Here is a 24841-nt window from a genome sequence, read left to right on the forward strand (position 1 = left end):
CGGCACCCAGAAGGGTGCGCCCTGTACTGCCTCCTAGGGACAACCAAAAGCTGTTTCGTATTTCCATATGAATTCAAGACAAACTTCAGCTGCTATACTTACTTTAGAAAAGTAGCCAACAAGGTGGCAGCCCTTGACATCATTCTGGGTTAGAACATAAAAAAGAAATGGCTCCACGTCATAATAGAGTGTTTTGTGGTCAAGAAACAACTTTGCCAAGAGACACAGGTTCTGACAATAAATGGTACTCACATTCCCATCAACCTAGAGGAAAAAAACAGACAAAACGGTCAGCGAGGTGTCTCTTTAATTCTAGAATAACACACGTCAGCAAACAGTGCCTGTGAGTACCCACAGTCCAGCCCAGGAGGAGCTGGCAACTCTCAGAACAGAATGGATCTGGAAGCTGTCCCTTGAAATGGCAGAGTACAGTGTCTGCTACTTTAAGACAACTAAATACACAAAACACTGCACTTCAACAAAGCACAAAAAAAGGCTAGACAAGGAGGTGATGGCCATTTTCAAAACAGCATTTGCTTTTACAAAAAGACTGACTACAGGAATCCTTCAGATGGCAAGCTGATCTGATGCATTTTTTACAGTATTTAATTCAACAAAAGATCTAAATGTAACCTCTTCTAAAATACATCTGTTAAGCAAAACAAAGTAAAACAACAGTTTAACTTGTGCCAGCAGCCAGAAGCAATGTAATCAGACTGCCAAAATGAGGTTTCCCCCTAAACAAAGCTCCTTGAGGGATTATTATCTTTTGTCAAAAGCAAGGAGCAGGTTCCCTGGGTGGCAACCTGGCAAGTGAGGTATTTCGTGGGCTCTGGTTGGCCAGGATCAGGAGCGCGAGGCTGTCTGGTCCCAGCACCCCTGCAGCGTGTGCTCCTCTATGACCACTTACATCAGACCCAAAGACACTGACATTTTAAGACTGCAACTTCTGCAAACTCCGTGACAGTCCAGAGGTTAGCACTCTGTACTTTCACTGCTGAGGGTCTGGGGTTCAACCAGGCTGGGGAACTAAGATCCCAGAAGCCACATTGTGTGGCCACACACAAAAAAAAGACTGCCACTTCTTTAGCAATTTAATGTACAAAACACCTTTTCCCTCCCTTAAAGGTCAAGAGCTCCTCTATTCCTCACCTAAAATAAAAGCTCTGGGAAGATTAAGACAGTGAGAGATGGAGCAGATCCTGACAACCTGAAAGTCTATCATCACTGGAATTAACAGAACTGAGCACATGGTACGCACTCAGTTAGTAGCTGGGCAATCAGACCGGAGCTGAGATCAAGAACTTAAAAACCACTATTAACAACACAGAATCACAGATGTAGCCTAAGTCAAACAATCACGATGAAGTCAGGAAATATTACTAGGATTTACTACAGCTGTTACATATATACCTCTACACAATATTCCTTTAAACAGAGCAGTAGAAATCTGTTAAGTGCCACATTTCATAGAGTCTAAGACACAATCTTATCACATCCATACAAAAGTAAAATCTGTTGGCATTAAAAAATCAAATGGAGTCATATATATCATAATTTTCAGTATTTTTACCTTCTGAGTGGAACGTAAAATATATTACAACTGATGTCTTTGATTCAATGAAATACAAAATAGTTTATTCAGAGACCAAGTTTGTGAACTGGTACCACTTAGACTGACCTAATTCTGATTCTCCCCTATAGAGCTGAACTACTGACTCCATAGTGAGTGAACCATAGTAAAACATTTCCAAAACAAATCAAGCTGTGCAATCAGATAAAGCATGGGCAGCGGCGGGGGGTGGGGGGGGAGGGAGGTGGGGGGTGGGGGGGTTGGGTGGTGGTGGGGGGCTGTATTTGAAACGGATAGGAAGACAACTACTAAACATCTTCTACTTTACCTCAAAAACAGAAATGTTATTCTTTCTATAAATCTCATTAGCAGGAGGATGGAACCAACCACACTTCTTCATATGCTGCTGCAGAATAGTTCTACTTTTCATATATTTTAGACAGAATTCACAGAGATATAATTTAGGCAGCCTGTAAAAAAAAACAATCACACAAATTTTACGTAAGACTTTAAACTTCCACTTTTATTCTTACTCATTACTACCCAGGTAAAAAGGTAAGGAATGTATCATTATCCCCACTAATCAAATTTTTAAAAAAGGAAACACAAAAATCAAAGATAAAACTAATCTGGATAATAGGATCCAAGTAATCGATAGCAAGAGGGCAGGGGTGGGAAATCAATTCACACAATCCAGGGATCTTCCTAGTAAACTAATCTTTGTTGTCTTTTAAAGTTACCCACCAGAAAGCCATGAAAATCTCACCTTCTCTCCTCCTTGATAATCTCCAGTAAGTAAAAAAAGTAAAGTCTACCTTGGGAACACACCAGAAAGTGAAGACTTTGTTAAGCTGTACAGTCTTTCTTCCTTTATCAGATCACTCACTCATTACTTTCAGAAAATGAACACGGACTGAACACTGTCAGGCCCTGTGCCAGGTACACCAGGTACAGAGGCTGAGCATGATGGACATATAGTGGGGACTGTAAAAGCAGATTCTGTACATATTTTTAAGTATAAAACTGTAATATGGAAAACGTTTTTTCAAGTTAGGACATGCTACACTACCTCCTCCCTTCTGCTCCGAAATTCTGGCTTTCTCTCCAGTCAAATATGACATTAAATCCTGCACCTCAAAGGTCTATTTTCAATGACTGAAATAAAATTTCTAATTATTTCTTCATCTATATTGTTACTTTTTATATAATAATTTATATTTTTCAATACACTTGCTTTTTAGCAGTAGGACTTCTCCCTTACACAGTCTCTGTGATAAGCAGCCAGGCAATAAAGTGTGCACGTGTGCTCAGCCATTTCTGACTCTTTGAGACCTGATGGCCACAGCCCACCAGGCTCCTCTGTCCATGGGGTTATCCTGGGAAGAATCCTGGAGTGGGCTGCCACTTCCTCCTCCAGGGCATTTTCCCAACTCAGGGATCTAACCCGAGTCTCCTGCCTCTCCTGCAATGCAGACAGATTCTTCACCACTGAAAAAGCCACAGAAGGAACATAACCTAAACACCAGTGGCTTCTGTAAGTATTTTAGTCTGGACTGAGAAGACTGCATGGCTCTCTCTGATAAACACATATCCCATGTATCCTCAGCACAGAGGCTCTCCTGTACCCTGAATTGTGTCCAAAACTGGTAAGCATGCTAAGATCTGATACTATAACAAAAACTGTACATACAAAAATACTGGGTGATACAATGACAAGAAATATAATCCAAATATATCTTCTCTCATATAAATACGTACTGAGGCTGAAGGAAATTGGAAAAAAAAAACACCTCTGTTTATATATTTTGGGTATTAATCCCTTATTGATCATATCATTTGCAAGCATTTTCTCCCATTCAGGAGGTTGTCTTTTCATTTTGTCAATGGTTTCCCTTGCAGTACAAAAGTTAAGTTTAATTAGGCTCCATTTACTTTTGCTTTTGTTTCCTTTGCTTTAGGAGACAGATAAAAAAACCTGCTCCAATTTATATCAAAGAGTATTCCAGCTATATTTTCTTTTAGGACTTTTATGGCTTCAGGTCTTATCTTTAGGACTTTAAACCATCCTGAGTTTATTTTTTACATGATTTGAGAAAACTGTCCAGTTTCATTCTGTTACATGCAACTGTCCGATCGTCCCAATATCATTTACTGAAGAATCCGACTTTTTCCCACTGTACATTCTTGCTTTCTCCATCACAGACTGACCATAAGAGGCAGGTTTATTTCTGGGCTATTATGTTTCATTGATCTCTGTGTGTGTGTGTTTGTGCCAGGACCACACTTTTTGATTACTGTAGCTTTGTAATACAGTCTGAAGTCAACCCTCCAGCTCTGTTTTACTTTCTCAAGATTGCTTTGGCCATTCAGGGTCTTTTGCATTTCTATACAAATTAAAAAATTTTTGTCCTAGTTCTATGAAAAATGCCCTGAGTAATTTGACAGGAATTGCACATAATGAGTAGATTGCTTTGCATGGTATCTGTCGTTTTTAACAGTAAGGTTTCCAATCTATAAACATAATGTATCTTTCCATTTGTCTCCGTCATCTTCAGTTTCTTTCATCAGTGTCCTACAGTTTTCTGAGTACAGATCTTTTACTTCCTTAGGCAGGTTTATTCCCAGGCATTTTATTCTTTTTGATGCAATGGTAAATGAGACTATTTCCTTACTTTCTGACAGTTCACTGTCAGGGTATAGAAATGCAACAGATTTCTGCATATTAATTCTGTATCCTGCCAACTTTACCAAATTCATCAGTGAGCTCCAAACGTTTTTTGTGGCTTCTTTAGGACTTTTCTATGTATAGTGTCATATTGTCTGCAAACAGTGACCATTTTACTTTTTCCTGTCCAATCTGGATTCTTTATTTCTTTTTCTTGTCTGACTGAGGTAGCCAGGACTTCCAACCTATGTTGAATTAAAGTGGTCTTGCTCCTTGTCTTGTTCCTGACCTGAGACGAAATTCTTTGGGCTTTTCACAACTGAGTGTGAAATTAGCTGTGGGCTTGTCATACGTGCCGTTATTATGTGTGTTCTCTCTACGCTCCCTTTCTGGAGAGTTTCTATCACATGAATGCTGAATGTTGTCAAAAGCTTTCCGTGCATCTACTGAGATGGTCACACTATTTTTAGTGTGACCTTCAATTTGTTAATTCTGTTCTTCAGTGTGTTGTATCACACTGATTGATTTGCAGATACTGAAGAATCTTTGAATCCCCATGATAAATCTCACTGACTATTATTTATAATCATTGCTTATGATCATTTTAATACACTGTTGCATTTAACACATTATTGCATTGGTTTGGTAGCATTTTGTTAAGGATTTTTGTATCTATGTTCATCAGTGATACTGGCCTATAATTTTCTTTTCTTGTGGTATCTTTATCTTGTTTTAGAATCAAGGAGATGCTTGCCTCACACAATGAGTTCGGGAGCACTATTTCCTCTGCAATGTTTTGGAATAGTTTGAGAAAAGACAGGCGCTACCACTTCACTAAATGTTTGGTAGAATTCACCTATAAAGCCATCTGCTCTTGAAGCTTTGTCTGCTGATGGCCGTTCTAGTACTGATTCCATGTCATTACTGGTAATTGGTCTTTTCACATCTTCTATTTCTTCCTGCTTCAGCCTTGGAAGATTGTTCATTTCTAGGAACTTCTCCATTTCTTCTGGGTTGTCCATCTGATTGACATACAGCTATTTGTCATAGTCTCTTATGATCCTTTGTATTTTAAAAGCCTTTGACTTTATTAAAATCAAGACTACTGGGATGACACTGTTAGTCTAATGGGAATCATTCAATACAACTCTAGAAAAGATCAAATATCTTTTCTAGTAATAGTACAAATGGCTGCAGTTCTCTCATTGAAAAAATATATCAAATAGGAAAAACATCAGATCACATGAAATGAAGTGCAGTTACTGAAATCAGGAACACTCCCCAACCTAAAGAACACTGCTGAGTACTGCTTTCTGCCTTCTCCTTGACAGCACCTAGGCCTGAACTATCGAGGACGCATATGGTCACTCTGACTAGCTCCATCATGGGGGTACAGCCCCCACACTTGACATTTATTTTAAAGTCACCCATTACATGGATACCACAATCTCTGAAGTCAGGATTGGGCTACAGCTGTATTGGTTCCCTTACTTCTATGATAATGCAAATATTCTTCCTATTGTGGCTTTAGAACATTGCCCAAGATAGCAGCAGTTTGTGCAGCTTTTATAATATGTCAATAGTAAAATTTTAATACAATAGAAATTACACCAAATACTCCTTAAGTCAAAGATTATGGTACAAGCCATCTGAGATCAATCTAGTTATCAATGCTATACGGAGTAGTCATGTACAGTGGCTAAAAGTTATAGCTATATGGTAAGAGAAAAGTGGGATTAAATCCTGGTTCTCCCATTTAGAAACTGTGTGGTCTTGAATATGTTTGCTGGGCCCTGGCCTGTGAGAACAAAGATAGCAATATCCACCTCACAGAATTATTCCAGAGATGTTTAGTCACTGAGTAAGCTCAGTGAATGGTAACTATGGCTATTATTTATGATTAATACTATGAATATTTTTATTCTCCTTTCATCCATTTTATTTCATCATTTAATGGTCATTTAAAGACTTAGAGGATGCTGTTCCTTAGTAATTGGGGTTGTACATAATCTAAGCATCAAGTCAAGTCAGGAACAGGATCAAAAGGTAGAGCAAGGTTCCCAAACTACTCAAATATGTGAGAATATGCCTTTTTGGGATCTTATCTTAATACGAACTTGTAGCAAAGAGGTTATTAAGAAGCTAAAGCCCTAAGCAGCTCAGGAGTAGAGAACATTCCGTGACCACAGTTCCTCTTGCCTTCAGCCTATTTGCGTCACGTCCTTACAGGCAGAGTCGGGCCCTCTATGGACCCATCTGCCATGTGTGAGCATCACATCGCCCTGCGGGGGAAACCTCAGGTTACAACCTCTGCTTTATATTCTTCAACGTCTGAGACTTAATCATACTGCTCCAAATGAAGCTGCTTCATTGCTGTTGTTTCATTTTGTTTTTTAAAAATCATGGACACAAGACTACTTAACATATACCACACACACAAATATCTGAATATTATAGGAGATAATACGTAATCCCACTTCCCAAATAATTTTTCCTTTTACGATCTCCTCTTTGTTTTTGCTCTTCTTCTTTGTTTTGCTTTAGGACTCGGAAATTTTTTAAAGTGTTTAGAACTTTTATTAATAAGAAAATAATTTAGAAGTAATTTAGCAGAGAATAGTCATTAACAAAGTAAAAATATAGGTTTATTATTTAGAAAGCACGTGATCTCTAAACATTATAGTCAACTCAAGTTTAAAGAACTCAGAAGTGAAACAAGTCTAAACTCAACAAAACATGTTTTTTTGAAAATGAATTAAGAAAATTAAGACTATATAGATAGAAAAAATAATTACTAAAAAACATATAAATTACACAATATTATCTGCTATTTTCAGGGAACCCTTCACAATGGTGACTAATGAAAAGTACAGAAAACATCTAAAATTCTACTTAGATGTATGTTACAGTTCTGCTGCTGCTTTCTGTTACAATTCCTATTAAACTTCTTAGGTTATTTATTTTTCTGCTGGCAATGTTTATTCTTTCACTGGTAACTAACTCCCTCAAACTTGATTAAGAAGTCAAATTCGAGGGACAAACTCATCAGAGCAAAATGCAACATTTTTAATCAGACTTAGTATCTTAAAACTGACAGCCTCATTCTCATCTCCTTTGTCTCTACTCCTGACTAAATGAGCTCCGCCCCTCCTCCCGCCCTGGAGAGGAAGAGAGCAGGTGCCTGGGGCTGCACTCCCCATGGCAGCCGTTGGGACACACAGCTGAACAGGCTTTCTGTTCCAGGCGGGGCACTCTTGTGATCTGCACAGCTGGGAAAGAGCTCACTTAAAATGGTAATGATTTATTTTAAACTTCATGATGAAATTAATTCTTCAACTTTGCTGTTCTTGATTATACAATACCCTGGCTGGCCATAACTCCTGAGGAAGACATTGCACTAAACACCTGTGTTCTGTAGGTAGTTGAGGAATTTCCTTCCCTCTTTTAACATATATACATAATATATAATGTTTTTAACAAACTCAGATTGGTATTCTTCCATGAAATAAATATAATATTGCCTTAAAGGTCTAACACAGAGTTTGGAGGTAACTGATCCTACAATAAATGGCTCTCAGCTACTGTGTTTCATAAGCTTGTATGTCAGATTCCTGGGGTTTTGCTTTCTCCCCCCACCTCTCTGTCACTGAGGTCTGGGTCTCACTCCTACTTTTCTAATCTGCTTAGATTTGTAAGCCAGATTAAAGAATTAATGACTGCTTCAAATGCTAAGCCAGTGTTTAATTTTTTGACTGAATCTTATTTTTCAACTCTTTTAATTTCAACCCTAAAAGAAAAAAATAACTGACGTTACTGACCACTCACAATTTTTAAGTGATTTACATGATTCTACTCATTTAATGTTCACAATAAACCTCCTGAGGTCAGAACTATTATTATCTCTGTTTCACAGATGAGGAAACTGAAGTACCAAGTAGCTAGGTAATTTCTAAGGTTACATAGCTTATAAATGTCAGAGTTGAGTCAAGAAACAAATCTGGCTTCATTAAGCTCACTACGTTATCCCAAAAAGCTGGTGACTGATCAGTTTTTATATCTAGAAACCCAAGCCATTTATATATAATTTTATACCATTTGGCTAATTATTTCTGGGAAAACAATTTACTAAGTTTGTTAAATTATAAAAATTTAAATAAAAGGCTACTCAGTAAAACTTTATTTATAGTTAAGTATAAGAATTTCTCTTTAAAGAAATTTTTTTGGTGTGAGATATGAAGGCCAATTTCTCATAAAGAAAAAATGTTCCCCTTTCATTCTGACCATGTGTCAGATTTCCGATCTTAAGTAATAGTTTTTGGATAGGTTACAGAAAAAAAAATTATAAAGCCAACTGAGACTAAGTGGCTGCCAAAGTATGCTGCTATTATGGACACTTAAAACCTACCAGTTTTCTTGAATGTAAAGAGATGAACTGGACTACAACAATGTCTCCAAGATCACTTCTAGTGCTGGAGTTCTAGGAACCTAAGAACAAAAGGTAAATGGCCTCTCAAAACATACCTTGAGTATTCTTGAGGATATGGAGAGGAGTACCAGGTATGAATTTCATACTTCCCAAACTCAATAACAGAGGGACAGCGGACTTGTGGATCAGGAGGACCAGTCACTCCAACTTTCTGTGCAGTGAGAAAATACATTGATTACATAAGTTAGCTACATTAAAAACACTAAGAGTGGAGTGAGAAAATACACTGGTTATATAAGTTAGGTACATTAAAAATACTAAGATAGGTAACAAACAAAACAAAAAAATCGTCTGAATCAAAGTGTCCTGTTCTCAGGATTCCACAAGGAATTAGAAAAGCCAGGAACAAGCTAATGAGTTTTGAAATAAACTGTCTTACTCTTTAAAACGAGCAACCAAATGAAAACTAAATATGCTAATAAATCTCCTAGAACCAAATGCAGTTGGTGACACTACAGTTTCCATATTTAATAATACTGTGAATATCCTCAACTAAACTCTTTCCTTAATGACTCAGTAGTTAAAGAGACACCGTGGCACAGGGGGATTCGGAGTCAGGGATGGGGAGGAGGGCCTGCCGCCCACAGGCTGAGATCAGACATACAGCACCCCAACTGACAGAAGCAGCAACAACCTACTCAACAGGGGCGTGCACACAGAAAGCAAGCATCCTCTAGTCTGCAAAAGCAGGTACTAAGGACAACACGAAAAGAATACACCAAAACAAGTAAGAGTCTTCAGTCCGTTGTACACTTCTCCTAAAACTTCCTTCCTAGTAGCTTTTCACAGGGAATTTGATTTGCCCTGTGCCCAGTGGAACAAGATTCGTATACACATATAGGCATACCTCAGAGATACTGTGGATTTGGTTCCAGACCACAGGAACAAACTAAGAATCACAATAAAGCACGTCACACAAATTTTTGGTTTCCCAGTACATATAAAAATTATGTTTACACTCTGGTCTATTAAGTTTGCAATAGCATTATATCTTAAAAAAAAAACCGGACATACTTAATTTAAAAATATTTTATTACTGAAAAATGCCAAACATTATTTGAGCCTTTAGCAAGTCCCATAACAGATCATCAGAACAAATACAATAATAATGAAAAAGTTTGAAATATTGCAAAAATTACCAAAATGTGACACAGAGACATGAAATGAACAAATAAGTGTTCTTAGAAAAATGGTGCTTGCTGATACACTTGCTCAACTCGGAGCTGCCACAAATTTCAATTTGTAAAAAACATTATCTGTGAAGCACAATAAAGTGAAGAGCAATAAAAGAAGGTATGTCCCCGTGTATATTATATATATAACATACAATACATAACCATGTATAATTATCATAGATATTCTATAAACATGAATTAATGTTTTTAAAAACGGAGCTAGAATTCGGCCTAATCAAACACAAGTATTAATAACTCTTAAAAGGAACAACCAAAATTATCCTTCACCATTTTATGCTTTAAAAACCACTGAGAGATTACCAAAAGTCCCTTGCTGGAGCGCAGGACAAACACACACCCCACCCCACCCCCACTTCTAACAAATCTAAAAAGATATAATATCAAATTTATATTCTTTATATAAATTTATTTAAGGAAAACGCCTCTTCACCATAACTCATCTGAGGACTCCCTCTGGTCTGTCTAACCACTCCCTTTTCTAAAAGGCCAAGGGACGTATCTCGGGTTTCAAGTTGGAGCATAGCCAGGTGAAACCTCACCTCTTCCTTGAGGCACCTCAAAACAAAAGACAAACATCTGTTAGTTGGATAAACTGTGTTACGACACCAAGGAGCACTGAGGCTCTTTCAAGAGCAAAATCAAAAAGAAAAACACAAGATGGGGTTAGAGAAAGATTTTGTTTGTTTGTTTCTCAAAAGCCAAACAGAGCTTTGCAAAAGTTTTAAACACACTGTTCTTTAAACTACATTCCAGAATCATGTACTGTAATTCACAAAGTAGCACCTTTTAGCCTATCTTCACAGCTCCAAATAACAAGAACAGTAATACAGAAAATATCAGAATAACCAGTCAGAAACCAAATCAACCTCCTGGGCCAAGGGTCACACAGGACGCACACAGGGCGAGGCCACACACCTGCTGCGACATCACCTGCGGCTGGACAGCCTTCCCGTCCGCGGCCGCGCGCTCCTCCAGGCGGATGCCTGACGCGAAGGTGGACACCCAGCTCCAGTACAACTGCTTGCACATCGCCGCCACCTGTGGTCTGCGGAAGGCCGGAGGCACGGCACACCTCCCTGCCTTCAGGACCCTCGGCCTCCTGCACTAGGAAACGCGCCGGCCACCCTCCAGCTCCCTTGCGAAAGGAGCCTCTGAGCCAGCGTGCAGAAGCAACAAAGGCTGTGCAGCCAGGAAGGAGCAGGTGCGCCCAACCGCCCGTTAACCCAGGCCTTGCCAAAACCAAACTGCCAAGTCTGAATTACAAGGTTATCTTTGATTTCATGTTTAAATTTCAGTCAAGATGTCATCAAATATGCAACTTTCCAAAGTAGCAGGTATTTAACAAATTAAGAGCACATAAGTTTTTTTTAAGCTTTTAACTCGGGTGCTGCCACCCTGTGCCTTCCTTCTCATTTGAATACACCTAAACAGCTAAAACAAAACACACATTCTGGGCCAGAATGGACTGTCCAACCTAAGAAAATACGGGAGGGGACACTGAATGCACTAGTAATTGGACTAAATCAAAAGAGGTAACTTTAAATATGCCTATTCTAGAGAATGAAACTTATTACCAGCAATTTTGGAGAAAAGGTTGTTACTTTTCTGCAAAAAACTCCACTTCCATCCAATAGAGAGAGACCACTCTTGTATACACTGACCCCCAGTCTAGATCTGGTACAAAAGGAAAATTACAATTGAAGTTGACACAGCCCTGCCCCCTCCCGTCAGACATCTCTTTTCCATTCCCTGTGGGAATGACACTTTGAGGTGGGAATGGAAGGTCGGATTCCCCTTAGTATCAGCACGAGAATGTGCAATGGTGGGAGAAGATATGTCTTTCTGACACTGGGACATTTCCCATGAAAACTTTAATAAAAAACAATCCTGTTCCTTAAGGATTAAAAGTTACCTGATGAAAGAGACGTGTAAGAATGAAGTCATAAGCTGTGAAATGGAGAGAGCATGAACTGGGAAGAAAGAGCCTCAGTATGTGTGGGGTACCTCCTGTGCAGACCCTGCATCTCGCACTGTCATCTCCTTCATTCCCCACAATCCAGTCCTCAAAGCAGGAAACACATGCCCACTTCACAGACGGGGAGGGGTGTGGGGTGAGAAACAAGGCTCAGAGAAGTCGAGGGAGAAGGACAGCACAGGAACAGCAAGAGTGAAGCACAAACAGAAAGAACCAACCAGGTACAAGGTGAGACAGAACGTATGGGGAGCCCTCAACTAATTAATTTCTGAATTCCAAAAGTTTGTAAATTTTTTTGAACTAGAACTTAGCTTTCCAAAGTACACATCCACAGCCTCTTATCCAAAACGCTTGGAATAGAATGTGCTTTGGAATTGTGAACTTTTCTCGTTAGAAAAGTGTTACAGAACATATATGTATCTTAAATCAACAGCCTCAGCAGGGTTTGGGAGAACACTGCATAATCAGATACCTTCATATTTCTTCAGCAAAGCATATGAATATTCATATATTCATAGGATAACTAAAGAATATATTGGGCTTCCCTGGTAACTCAGATGGTAAAGAATCTGTCTGCGATGTAGGAGACCCAAGTTTGATCCCTGGGTCAGGAAGATCCCCTGGAGAAGGGAATGGCAAACCACTCCAGTATTCTTGCCTGGAGAATTTCATGGACCATGGGGGTCACGAAGAGCGGACACGCCTGAGCAACTGACACAACAAAGAATATATATACATTCCAGTGTTCTTGGGAGAAGGCAATGGCACCCCACTCCAGTACTATTGCCTGGAAAATCCCATGGACAGAGGAGCCTGGTAGGCTGCAGTCCATGGGGTCGCTAATAGTCGGACACGACTGAGCGACTTCACGTTAATGCACTGGAGAAGGAAATGGCAACCCACTCTAGTGTTCTTGCCTGAAGAATCCCAGGGACGAGGGAGCCTGCTGGGCTGCCGTCTATGGGGTCGTGAAGAGTCGGACGTGACCGAGCGACTTCACTTTCACTTTTCACTTTCATGCACTGGAGAAGGAAATGGCAACCCACTCCAGTGTTCTTGCCTGGAGAATCCCAGGGACGGGGGAGCCTGCTGGGCTGCCGTCTATGGGGTCGTGAAGAGTCGGACGTGACCGAGCGACTTCACTTTCACTTTTCACTTTCATGCACTGGAGAAGGAAATGGCAACCCACTCCAGTGTTCTTGCCTGGAGAATCCCAGGGACGGGGGAGCCTGCTGGGCTGCCGTCTATGGGGTCGCGCAGAGTCGGACATGACTGAAGCGACTTAGCAGCAGCATACATATACATATAGTCTCAAATCAGTTCAGATTATGTTTTGCCAAACAACTGAATTAGGATAAGATCTTACAATATAATGACTTCTAATCAATTTTCATTCTCTAAAGAAGATATATACACAGATGGGCAATATGCACATGAAAAGATGTTCAACATCACTAGTCACCAGGGAAATGCAACTGTACATCACACCCATTCACACCCATTAGGACGGCTACTAAAAATAAATAAATAAACCCCCAGAAAATACCAAGTGTCAGCGAGCACGTGGCCTTCGTGTATCTCCTGGACTGTACCAGGCACAAGCCCCTGCCCACAGCCTGCGATTCCAGTACTCTGCTGTTCACTCCCTCACCTTGTTCAGCCTTCTGCTACATGGTGGACAGTCCCTAACCCAACAATTCAAAACTGCACAAATCCATCCCTCCCCTCAGAGTTCTCTGCCCCCCACCCCGTGCTTTTTCCCCATAACGTTACCACATGATACAGTATTTACTTTAATCCATCCCCACTACTAAACTGTTAGCTCCTGAGAATACGAATTTTTTTTTTTAAGTCTGCTTTGGTCCCTGTTTTATCTCTAGTGCCTAATGGTACACAAGGTAACCAGTACCCGGTAACGTTTACTGTTAAATGAACGTTATCTATGTTAACAACTTCAGCTATGACCCATGCAGTTTCAGCTGTCACCTGTGTGCTGATGACCTGGCAAACCTACCTGGAAGCCCTCCTGATCACCACATCCTTTTACAAGACAGTCTAGACTTCGCACAAGCCCCCAGTGTGTGTGACCACGATTGGGAGAGGCCATCCAAAGAAGCTCCCCTTCCCACATCCAGTATCATCATCTACTCAAAAAAGAACACTGGGAACTATGTGGTTCTGTCCTTTCGTTTAACCTCAACTCAACCCAGCACTCTACCTTTCCCATCCTATCCTAAATCCTTCGCACAACCTCTGCCTACTGGACCCCCGCCGCCTTCATCCAGGCCCTGGTCACGTCTCACTGACCACTGTGAGCAATGGACTGGAGGGCTTCTTTGACCCACTTCACACTGCATCACTAGAACTAGGTTTCTAAATGCAAATACAACCATGCCGTCCTCTTTAAAATAAATTCTTCAGGAGCTCCTCAAGAGCTATTTAACTACTTTAAAGAACCACCGTTAACTAGAAAGCAAAGTACAGATGGCTTCACATGGACCATGGGATCTTCGTGACTCGGTCTTCTGGTCTGTACTCGCCTTTTCAACTTCATCTCTTAACTGAATGCCAACCGAAGAAATTACACACAGCTCAAGTGTTCAGTAATGTTCCTCACACCCAAACTATTCCATGAGAAATGCCCTCCTCTCCCCATCCAGTAGCTAATTCTCATTCATTCTTTGAACACCCTAGTCAAATATCACCTGCTCCCTGAAGATGACATGAACAGCCTAGGCAGATGCCTTGCTGTCATTCTCCCAGCATCTCAAGCACATTTACCAGAGACTAGCAGTTAAGGATTAAAGATCTGGAGTCACACGGCCTGGTTCAAACGCTGATTCTGATACTGAATAACTATGTAATTCCAGGTATGATAATCCTTCAAAGGCTTCAATTTCTTCATATGTTTGAAACGGGAGCAAGTAACAAGATTTTATTAAATGCAAAAACTGACACATAATGCTGAATGTAGTGAACCTAGAACACAATAAAAGACTTCCTATTGCTAACCACAAGGCTTCAACTATTGTTTTATAAATGTATGTTATCTGGAGAGCAGAGACACATTTTCTATGTATCTGTGGGTTTCCAGCACCCACCACTAAGATAGCTAGCAGAAACTGGCATGGATTTAGTGCTCACCACATGAGTGACACACCAAGTGCTTGGCAAATATCAATTCATTTAATCCTTTCAACAAACCTATTAAGTAACTTAGTTGACAAAGGTCACTCGACAGGATTTGAACCTGGGCAGCTTATTTCTAATACCTAGGCTTTTAACCACTATCTTAATGAATATTCAATAAAATTTTGCTAAACTGTCAAGTCCGGCAGGAGGGTTCCCACAAAGAAGGGCAGCAAGAAGAAGAAAGGCCAGTCGGCCATCAACAAGGTGGTGCCCGGAGAACACACCATGGACATGCGCAAGTGCAGCCATAGAGCAGACTTCAAGAAGTGTGCCCGTGGGGCACTCAAACCAACCCAGAAACCTGCCACGACGTGGGCGGGAGCTCCAGATGTGCGCCCTGACACCAGGCTCAACGAAGCTGCTGGGCCAGAGGAGTAAGGAATGTCCCAGGCTGTACCCAGTGGGGCTGTGCAGAAGGTGAAGAGTCACCGAACAAGCTCCATGCACTGGTTACTGGTTACCTGGTTACTGCCTTACCTGGTTACTGGTTACCTGGTTACCGCCTTACCTGTCCACCACTGTCAGAACGCTACAGACAGTCACCGTGGGTGAGAACTCACCGCTTAGAGTGAGAACGGCCTCTGCGTCTTGACTTTCCTAGTGGAGCTGTAGCTAAGAGGCATGCATATCTTCGAGCAGTTTCAAATTACAAAACTACCTAGAGAGCATTTCCTAATACTGGGCCCTTCTCCCCAGTCCCTGGAGTTCATAAATATCTGAACAGGGCCTAGGCAGGATAAGGTGGTTTTAAAGTGCATTCTGGCTTGAGACCGACTGATTAGGTAGTTGGGACATTGAGGGTAAAATGTCAATGCTTTTACATGCATTTTGGTAATTGTAAGATAAATATTTTCCAAGGAAAAAAATAATTAAATAGGGATAACAACTCTTAGAGTGAAGAGAGTTGCTGAACCTAGTTTATTTCATTTCTAATTAACTGTTAAATTCTTTATGCAAAGAAAAAAGTTATTTCAAAAATGCTATTAGTGTTCTAGAAACACACACACACAATCAAATCCTTCAAAATTAGAAAGCACTAAAAATACTAAGGAAATATAATGCACTATTTGGTGATATTTTATGTAAAAAACCATTCTATTTATTTCGAGGAGGCTGTCATGCTCTTCAACGTAATGACTTAAATACAAATGCTTCTTTTCAGTGATGAATCTTCTAAGAAAAACCATTCCTTCCAAGTTCACAAAATCACTTTTGAAAGATAATTCCAAATAAAACCCTATTCTACCAATTTCTTTGCTTCTGTTTTTTTTTTAAGAGGTGGCTGTTTTTTATGGAAGTGTTCACTGAATAGCCACTAACGATGGAAGATAGTACCAGGCAAACTATCCCCTTCTCCTGTATTTTTTTTTTAAAGTAAACAAAAAGCAAAACCAATTAATAAATGACCCTTTTTGAAGGAGGGGTGGAAAAAAGAAACCTTGTGAAACACTTCGATAATGTCTGACTTAATTAGGTAGCGTATCACACAAAATGTAATTGCTGGAGACCACCACTATAAGCTATCACTATTGCGGGCTGCTTCGGTGGCTGCTTAAAGCTCTACGAGAATTCAAATTATGTCTCACTCACAGGCCCTGCACCTAGCAATTTCTAGAACAGGGTAGGTACTTAAATATGACGAACTACTGATTGGATGGACTGCCATCTAAGACACTGTAATAAAATCTTCCTGCAAAATTTGGGGAACAAAGGTTGAAGCAGTTTCTACTACAGCATGTCTAGGCTCTCCAAAATGACACTGTATGCTATGTTTATGAATGCTGTTATTATTTAAAAACATCATCTAATCTAATCAATAGTGAGTCTCCCCATTGCTTCAACTCGCTTTCTCTAGGACATTAGGTCAGAGAGCCTGGAAGCTGTTCTTGACGTCCCCTTACTCCTTTAAACTACACATCAAACCTACCAAGTTACACCAACTCCATCTCTGAAAAGGATTCTAAATTCATTTCCTTCTCCCCCATCTCCACTGCCGCCTCTCTAGTCTAAGTCACCTTCTCGATCACTGAAAAAGCCTCTACATTTGTTTCCCTGCTTCTACTCTTAGCTTGGAATATGAAGAATTTAAATCCATTCATATAGTGGCTAAAAAAAGAAAATTTAATTCATATTTGTTCTATTTCCTTGCTAAAATCATTCAATGATTAAAGAAGATGTGGTGTATACATACAATGGAATACTACTCAGCCATAAAAAAGAATTATCATGACATCATTATTTGTAGAATCTAAAAAGAAAAAAAAGACACAGATTTATTTAAAAACCAGAAATAAGACACAAACATAGAAAACAAACTAATGGTTACCAAAGGGGTAAGGGACAGATATATGCTGCTGTATACAAAAGAGATGAACAGCAAGGATAAGGGAACTACAGTCAATATCCTACAATAAAACACAATGGAAAAACAATCTTTTTAAATCATTCAACACCTTCCCACTACAATTGCAATAAAAACTCCAATCCTAACTTATGTCCTCATTTTCTCTCTCCAACTTCATCTTTTGTGGCTTTTATTCATTGTACTCTGGTTGTCCTGGCCTTCTTTCATTTCCTCAAATGTACCAAGTTCTTTTATGCCTCCAGACGTGTACAGGCAGCCCCCTATGTCTGGAACATTCTCCTCAGTAGCTCTTTGCTTTGCTGACTTTCTACTCATCTTTTAAGTCCCTGTGTGAATTATCACTGCCTAGGAATACCAGAGACTGGTACAGGAAGTGTCTACTATGCCTTCTCACCACATTCTTACTTTCTTCCCACTACTTATAAGCTTGTAACAAGAGACTTACTTGTACAATTGTTTACTATCTGTTGCACTCATGAGACTGAACGTTTCATGAAGGCAGAGTCTATGACTGTCCCTCTACCCTATAGCTCTAGCTCCAGGCCAGGCACGTGAATTCTAAATGAATGGACTTCATGGAGAAATATCATAACGTCAGTGCACTATTTCCAGAGTGTGCTTACGAGAATCAGCACAGGTTAGGGTGCACAAGTCTAGCTGCCTATTTCCTTGGTGCCAGATTCGTACACGGATAATCCCAAGTTTAATAAAACACTGGAAGAAACCTACTGTCTCCACTAGGCCTCAGCAAGGCTCAGCACCCCTTTTAACTTTCCCTAGTCATCTTTCTCTTCACATCTCTTCTCTTCACACCTATTATTATAACTTCTGACTCATTTCACCCAACAGAAAACTTTATTTAAATATCCACTCAGTAGACAAATATTTACTGAGCCTTTACTATATTCCAAATACTCAGTATAAAGCAGTGACCAAAAAGAAAGCGCCTGATGTCAAGGCACTGGCATTCCAGAAATGAATGTTTCCATTTAGAAGTAAGTGCTGAGCACCTTGTAGGACAAGCAAGCAGGTAGGGAGACAAAGAGTGACCCAGAAGACAGAAGCAGAGGCCTAAACAGAGTGAGCAGTGAGCAGACTCGCTCTCTGGACCAGAGGAAGGGCCACGCAGACCGGGAGCAGGAAGTGCAAAGGCTCCGAGGCCAAGTGCGCCTGGTGCACCTGAGGAAGACAGAGGAGGCCGGTGGCTGGTGACGTGTCAACAAGGGCCAGAATGGGAGGACAATGTGCAAGAGGAAGGCAGGAACACGGCCACAGTGGGTCTCTTTAAATAGTCTCAGCAGGACTGAATGACCCTACAGGCTTTCTGAGCAGAGTGGAAAGTCTGAAAACATTTATTCTAGCCCCTGTGTAAAGAATACAGCTCAGACACACGGGTGAGCAGCAGGAGTGGAAGCAAGCACATGAGTATGGAGACATCACAGCAGCCCAAGAGGAAAGGAGGGCAGCTCAGGCTAAGAAGGTGGGTGGGGAAAGCAGCAGTCATATTTTGGAGACATTCTGGAGGTAGGACCAATAGGATGTGCTGATGAACTGAACATGTACAGGGTATGCAGAAAAAATCAAGGATGACACTTCTTTGGGCCTGAGAAAGTAAAAGAACAGAACTACTGCTGATGCCCATTCTCCACTAAAAGGAACCAGGGATTCTCAGAGAAATGGCTGAATCTACAGTGTGAACAACAGGAGCCTAGGATATATTGCTGTGGCTAAAAAGCAGATATGAATATGGGCTATACAAATATTGAATCATTTCATTGTACACTTGAAACTTTTTTACAGTTATATAAAATTGAGGTCAATTATACCTCAACTTTAAAAATCACCAAATGAATAAATTGGACAAAGTAACACACACACACACACACAAAAAGAAGCTCTCCCTGCCCAAATCTGGAACAACCTGAGCATCTAAATAAATACCAGTAACAACAAATGATAAGATAACTCATAAAATAAGAATCTATAAGTCATAGACAGACAGATGGATGGAAAGATGGATAGATAGAAAAAAGGAAAAGCTCTTCTTTATATTAGTATGCCAATTAAAAAACATATGATGGAATTAGAAAATCATCTAATTCCATCTAAAGCAACCAACAAAGTCTAGTGGATAAAATCTGATGAGAAACAGCACATATTTAAACAAAGTATATACCCCAAAATTACTTAATTACAGAGGGCAAATGAGTTCACAGATAAGAAACATGGCATGATATCACTGTAACCAAGTGATCAAAGGACACGTCACCACCGTGGATGTTCTACAAAATAAACGACCTGCACTCATTAGAAATGTCAAGGGCATGAAAAAGACTGAGAAACTGTTCCAGGGTAAAGGAGAATAGGAGACATTATGAGTAAACAAAACACACAATCCTCAGTTGGCTAGTTGACCAGGACAAGGCTTCCTTTCCTTTTGCTATAAAGAAAATTAGCAGTACAACTGGTGAAATCTGAATAAAGTCTCCAGATTAGATAACATGTTTCATGGGTGTAAACTCCTGATCTGGACTGCACTGTGGTCACCTATAAGAATTTCCTTGCTTTTAGGAAATACACACAAGTAAATAGGAGTAAAAAGCATTAGTATACATCTGCAACTTAATTCAGGAAAAAAGGTTCTTAAAAAGTGAAGAAACGATAACCTGACCGAACAAGATGGTGGAGGAGCATGTGGACGTGGAGGACATCTCTCTCCACGGATACGTCAGGAACACACCTTCAGACACAGAAGTGCACACAAGACACCAGCTGAGAGCCAACAGGAGGACCCGACCAGAGGAAACGAAGACAGAGAACCACGCAAAACTTGAGATCAAGCCCTGGGCCTTTGGAGTGGGAGCACTGACGCCAAAACCCTAGACTACCAGAGAACTAACCCCAGGGAGAGGATAGTGAGAACTCACACAAAGGAAGCCACCTGCATACGAGAGCCGGCGTCAGCCAACCACCAGCAGCACCCTGCGAAGGACACCGCAGCTAAACAACAAACAAACAAAAGTACAAACCCAGTAATCAGCAGACAGGATCACCACCTCACGTAGCCTTGCCCGTCAGAGGAAAAACGAACCAACAAAAACTCAGCACAAATCTCACCCTATACGAAGCTCACACAAACCACTGGACCAACCTTAGGAGCCCAGAAACCAGAAGGAAGAAAGAAGTCAACCTTGAAGCCTGGGAAAAGGAGCCCTCAAACACAGTATGTTAAAAAAAAAATAATGAAAAGGCAGAGAAATAACACACAAATGAAGGAACAAACTAGAAACACAGAAGTCCAAATAAATGAAGAGGAAATAGGCAAACTACCTGAAAAAGAATTCAGAATAATGATAGTAAAGATGATCAAAAACCTTGAAAGCAAAATGGAGAAAATGCAACAATCAATTAACAAAGACCTATAAGAATTAAAGAATAAACATACAGAGACAAACAACACAATTACTGAAATTAAAAATACTCTAGAAGGAATCACAGCAGAATATCTGAAGCAGAAAAACAAATCAGTGGGCTGAAAGATAAAATGGTGGAAATAACTTCTGAAGAGCAGAATAAAGTAAAAAGAATGAAAAGAACTGAGGACAGTCTCAGAGACCCCTGGGACAATATCAAATGCACAAACATTTGAATTTTAGGGATCTCAGAAAAAGAAGAGAAAAAGAAAGAGTATGACAAAATTTTTGAAGAGATTATAGTTGAAAATTTTCCCAATATGGAAAAAGAAATAGTCAATCAAGTCTAAGAGGCACAGAATACCATACAGGATAAACCCACGGAGAAACATGGCAAGACACATAGTAATCAAACTAACAAAGACTAAACACAAAGAAAAAATACTAAAAGCAGCAAGGGAGAAGCAACAAGTAACATACGAGGGAAACCCCATACACTTAACGGCTGATCTTTCAGCAGAAACTCTGCAGGCCAGTAGGGAATGGCAGGATATATTTAAAGTACCGAAAGATTACTCAACCCAGCAAGTACTGAAAGTACAACCAAGATTACTGTACCTGCAAAGATCTCATTCAAAATTGATGGAGAAATAAAAAGCTTTTCAGACAAGCAAAAGTTAAGAGAATTCAGTACCACCAAACAAACCTTACAACAATACACAGTCAGGAAATATGAGAAGAAAAAAGATCTACAAAATCAACCCCAAACAATTAAGAAAATGGCAATAGGAACAGACATATCAATAACTACTTTAAATGTAAATGGATTAAATGCTCCAAGCAAAAGGCACAGACTGGCTCAATGGATACAAAAACAAGACCCATATATATGCTGTCTTCAAGAAACCCACTTCAGACCTCAAGACACATACAGAATGAAAGTTAGAGGATGGAAAAATACATTCCATGCAAATGGGAAGCAAAAGAAAGCTGGAGTAGCAATCCTCCTATCAGAAAAAATAGACCTTAAAATAAAGATTACAAGAGACAAGGAAGGACACTACATAATGATCAAGGGATCAATCCAAGAGGAAGACATAATAATTGTAAATATCTATGCACCCAACATAGGAGCATCTCAATACATAAGACAAACACGAACACATAAAAGGAAAAATTGACAGTAACATAATAATAGCAGGAGACTTTAACAGCCCACTAACACCAATGGACAGATCAAAAGAGAAAATTAATAAGGAAACATAATCTTAAATGATACATAAGATGAGATGGATTTCATTGATATCTTCTGGGCATTCCATCCAAATGCAGAAGAATAACCTTCTTCTCAAGTGCACATGGAACACTCTCCAGGATAGACCACATCTTGGGCCACAAATCAAACCTCAGTAAATTTAAGAAAATTGAATCATATCAAGCATCTTCTCCAACCACAATGCTATGAGACTAGATATCAATTTCAAGAAAAAAAAAAAAAACTGTAAGAAACACAAACACATGGAGATTAAACAACACATTCTAAATAACTAACAGGTTACTGAAGAAATCCAAAGGGAAATCAAAGAATTTCTAGAAACAAGTAACAATGAAAACATGACAACTCAAAACCTATGGGATGCAGCAAAAGCAGTTCTAACGGAAGTTTACAGCAATACAATCCTACCTCAAGAAACAAGAAAAACATTGAATAGACAACCTAAGTTTACACCTACACTGGAAAAAGAACAACAACAAAAACAAAAAAAAATTAGTAGAAGGAAAGAAATCATAAAGATCAGAGCAGAAATAAACAGACAAGAAATGAAATAAACAAGAGTGCTGCTGCCAAGTCGCTTCAGTCGTGTCCGACTCTGTGCGACCCCACAGACGGCCGCCCACCAGGCTCCCCCGTCCCTGGGACTCTCCAGGCAAGAACACTGGAGTGGGTTACCATTGCCTTCTCCACATATACACACTGCTGCTGCTGCTAAGTCGCTTCAGTCGTGTCCGACTCTGTGCGACCCCACAGACGGCCGCCCGCCAGGCTCCCCGTCCCTGGGACTCTCCAGGCAAGAACACTGGAGTGGGCTGCCATTTCCTTCTCCAATGCATGAAAGTGAAAAGTGAAAGGGAAGTCGCTCAGTCATGTCCAACCCTCAGTGACCCCATGCACTGCAGCCTTCCAGGCTCCTCCATTCATGGGATTTTCCAGGCAAGAGTACTGGAGTGGGGTGCCATCACCTTCTCCATAACAAGAGTAAAGATTAATAAAACTAAAAGTTCTCTGAGAAGATAAACAAAATTGACAAACCTTTAGCCAGACTCATCAAGAAAAAAAGAGAAAAGAATCAAATCAACAAAATTAGAAATGAAAAAGGAGAAGTTACAACAGACAATGCAGAAATACAAAGGATTATAAGAGACTATTATGAACAACTATATGGCAATAAAATGGATAACCTAGAAGAAATGGACAGATTCTTAGAAAAGTTCAATCTTCCAAGACTGAACCAGGAAGAAATAGAAATTATGAACAACCCAATTACAAGCACTGAAACTGAAGCTGTGATTAAAAATCTCCCCAAAATCAAAAGCCCGGGACCAGATGGCTTCACAGGAGCATTCTATCAAACATTTAGAGAAGAGCTAATGCCTATCCCTCTAAAACTCTTTCAAAAAATTGCAGAGGAAGGAACACTTCCGAACTCATTCTACAAGGCCACCATCACCCTGATACCAAAACCAGACAAAGACAACACAGAAAAAGAAAACTACAGGCCAGTATCATTGATGAACATAGATGCAAAAGTCCTCAACACAATTTTAACAAACAGAATTCAGCAACACATCAGAAATCTCATACACTATGATCGAGTTGGGTTTACTCCAGGAATACAAAGATTCTTCAATATATGCAAATCAATCAATGTGATACACCATATTAACAAACTTAAAGATAAAAACCATGTGATAAAACCATATGATAATCTCAATAGATGCAGAAAAAGCTTTGACAAAATTCAACACCCATTTATGATTAAAACTCTTCAAAAAATGGGCACAGAAGGAACCTACCTCAACATAGTAAAGGCCATATACGATAAGCCTAAAGCAAACGTTATTCTCAATGGTGAAAAATGGAAAGCATTCCCCATAAAATCAAGAACAAGACAACAGTGTCCACTTTCACCACTATTATTCAACATAGCTCTGGAAGTCTTAGTTACAGCAATCAGAGAAGAAAAAGAAATAAAAGGAATCCAGATTGGAAAACAAGTAAAGCTCTCACTGTCTGCAGACGACATGTTACTGTACATAGAAAATCCTAAAGACAGTATCAGAAAATTGCTAGAGCTAATCAGTGAATTTAGCAAAGTTGCAGGATACAAAATCAATACGCAGAAATCGCTTGCATTTCTATATATTAACAATGAAAAATCAGAAAGAGAAATTAAGGAATCAATCCCATTCACCACTGCAACAAAAAGAATTAAAATTAAATATCTAGGAGTAAACTTACCTCACGCGAAGAGTTGACTCATTGGAAAAGACCCTGATGCTGGGAGGGATTGGGGGCAGGAGGACAAGGGGACAACAGAGGATGAGATGGCTGGATGGCATCACTGACTCGATGGACATGAGTTTGGGTAAACTCCAGGAGTTGGTGATGGACAGGGAGGCCTGGAGTGCTGCGATTCATGGGGTCACAAAGAATTGGACACGACTGAGCAACTGAACTGAACTGAAACTTACCTAAGGAGACAAAAGAACTGTACACAGAAAATTATAAGACACTAATGAACGAAATCAAAGATGACATAAACAGATGGAGAGATAGTCCAGATAGATAGAACAGATACCCATGTTCCTGGGTAGGAAGAATCGATATTGTGAAAATGACTATACTACCAAACACAATCTACAGATTCAGTGCAATCCCTATCAAATTACCAATGGCATTTTTCACAGAACTAGA

General features: G+C 39.9%; 1 protein-coding gene across 5 annotated transcripts in view; it reads right to left on the reverse strand.

The window, feature by feature from the left end:
• The window catches only part of KAT6A (lysine acetyltransferase 6A), a 108711-nt gene that overhangs the window by 16907 nt on the left and 66963 nt on the right, over nt 1-24841 (reverse strand). For all 5 annotated transcript variants that reach the window (XM_086380435.1, XM_086380432.1, XM_086380434.1 and 2 more), the window contains exons 9-11: nt 8760-8875; nt 1902-2043; nt 103-264 (exon numbers count right to left, since the gene is read on the reverse strand). In XM_086380435.1, the coding sequence (XP_086236561.1) occupies nt 103-264; nt 1902-2043; nt 8760-8875 (420 nt within the window). The remainder of the gene's footprint in view (nt 1-102; nt 265-1901; nt 2044-8759; nt 8876-24841) is intronic.

This window comes from Bos grunniens, chromosome 27 (assembly GCF_055505025.1).
Source record: "Bos grunniens cultivar Pamir isolate PY7600 chromosome 27, Bosgru_T2T1.0, whole genome shotgun sequence".
NCBI lineage: Eukaryota > Metazoa > Chordata > Mammalia > Artiodactyla > Bovidae > Bos > Bos grunniens.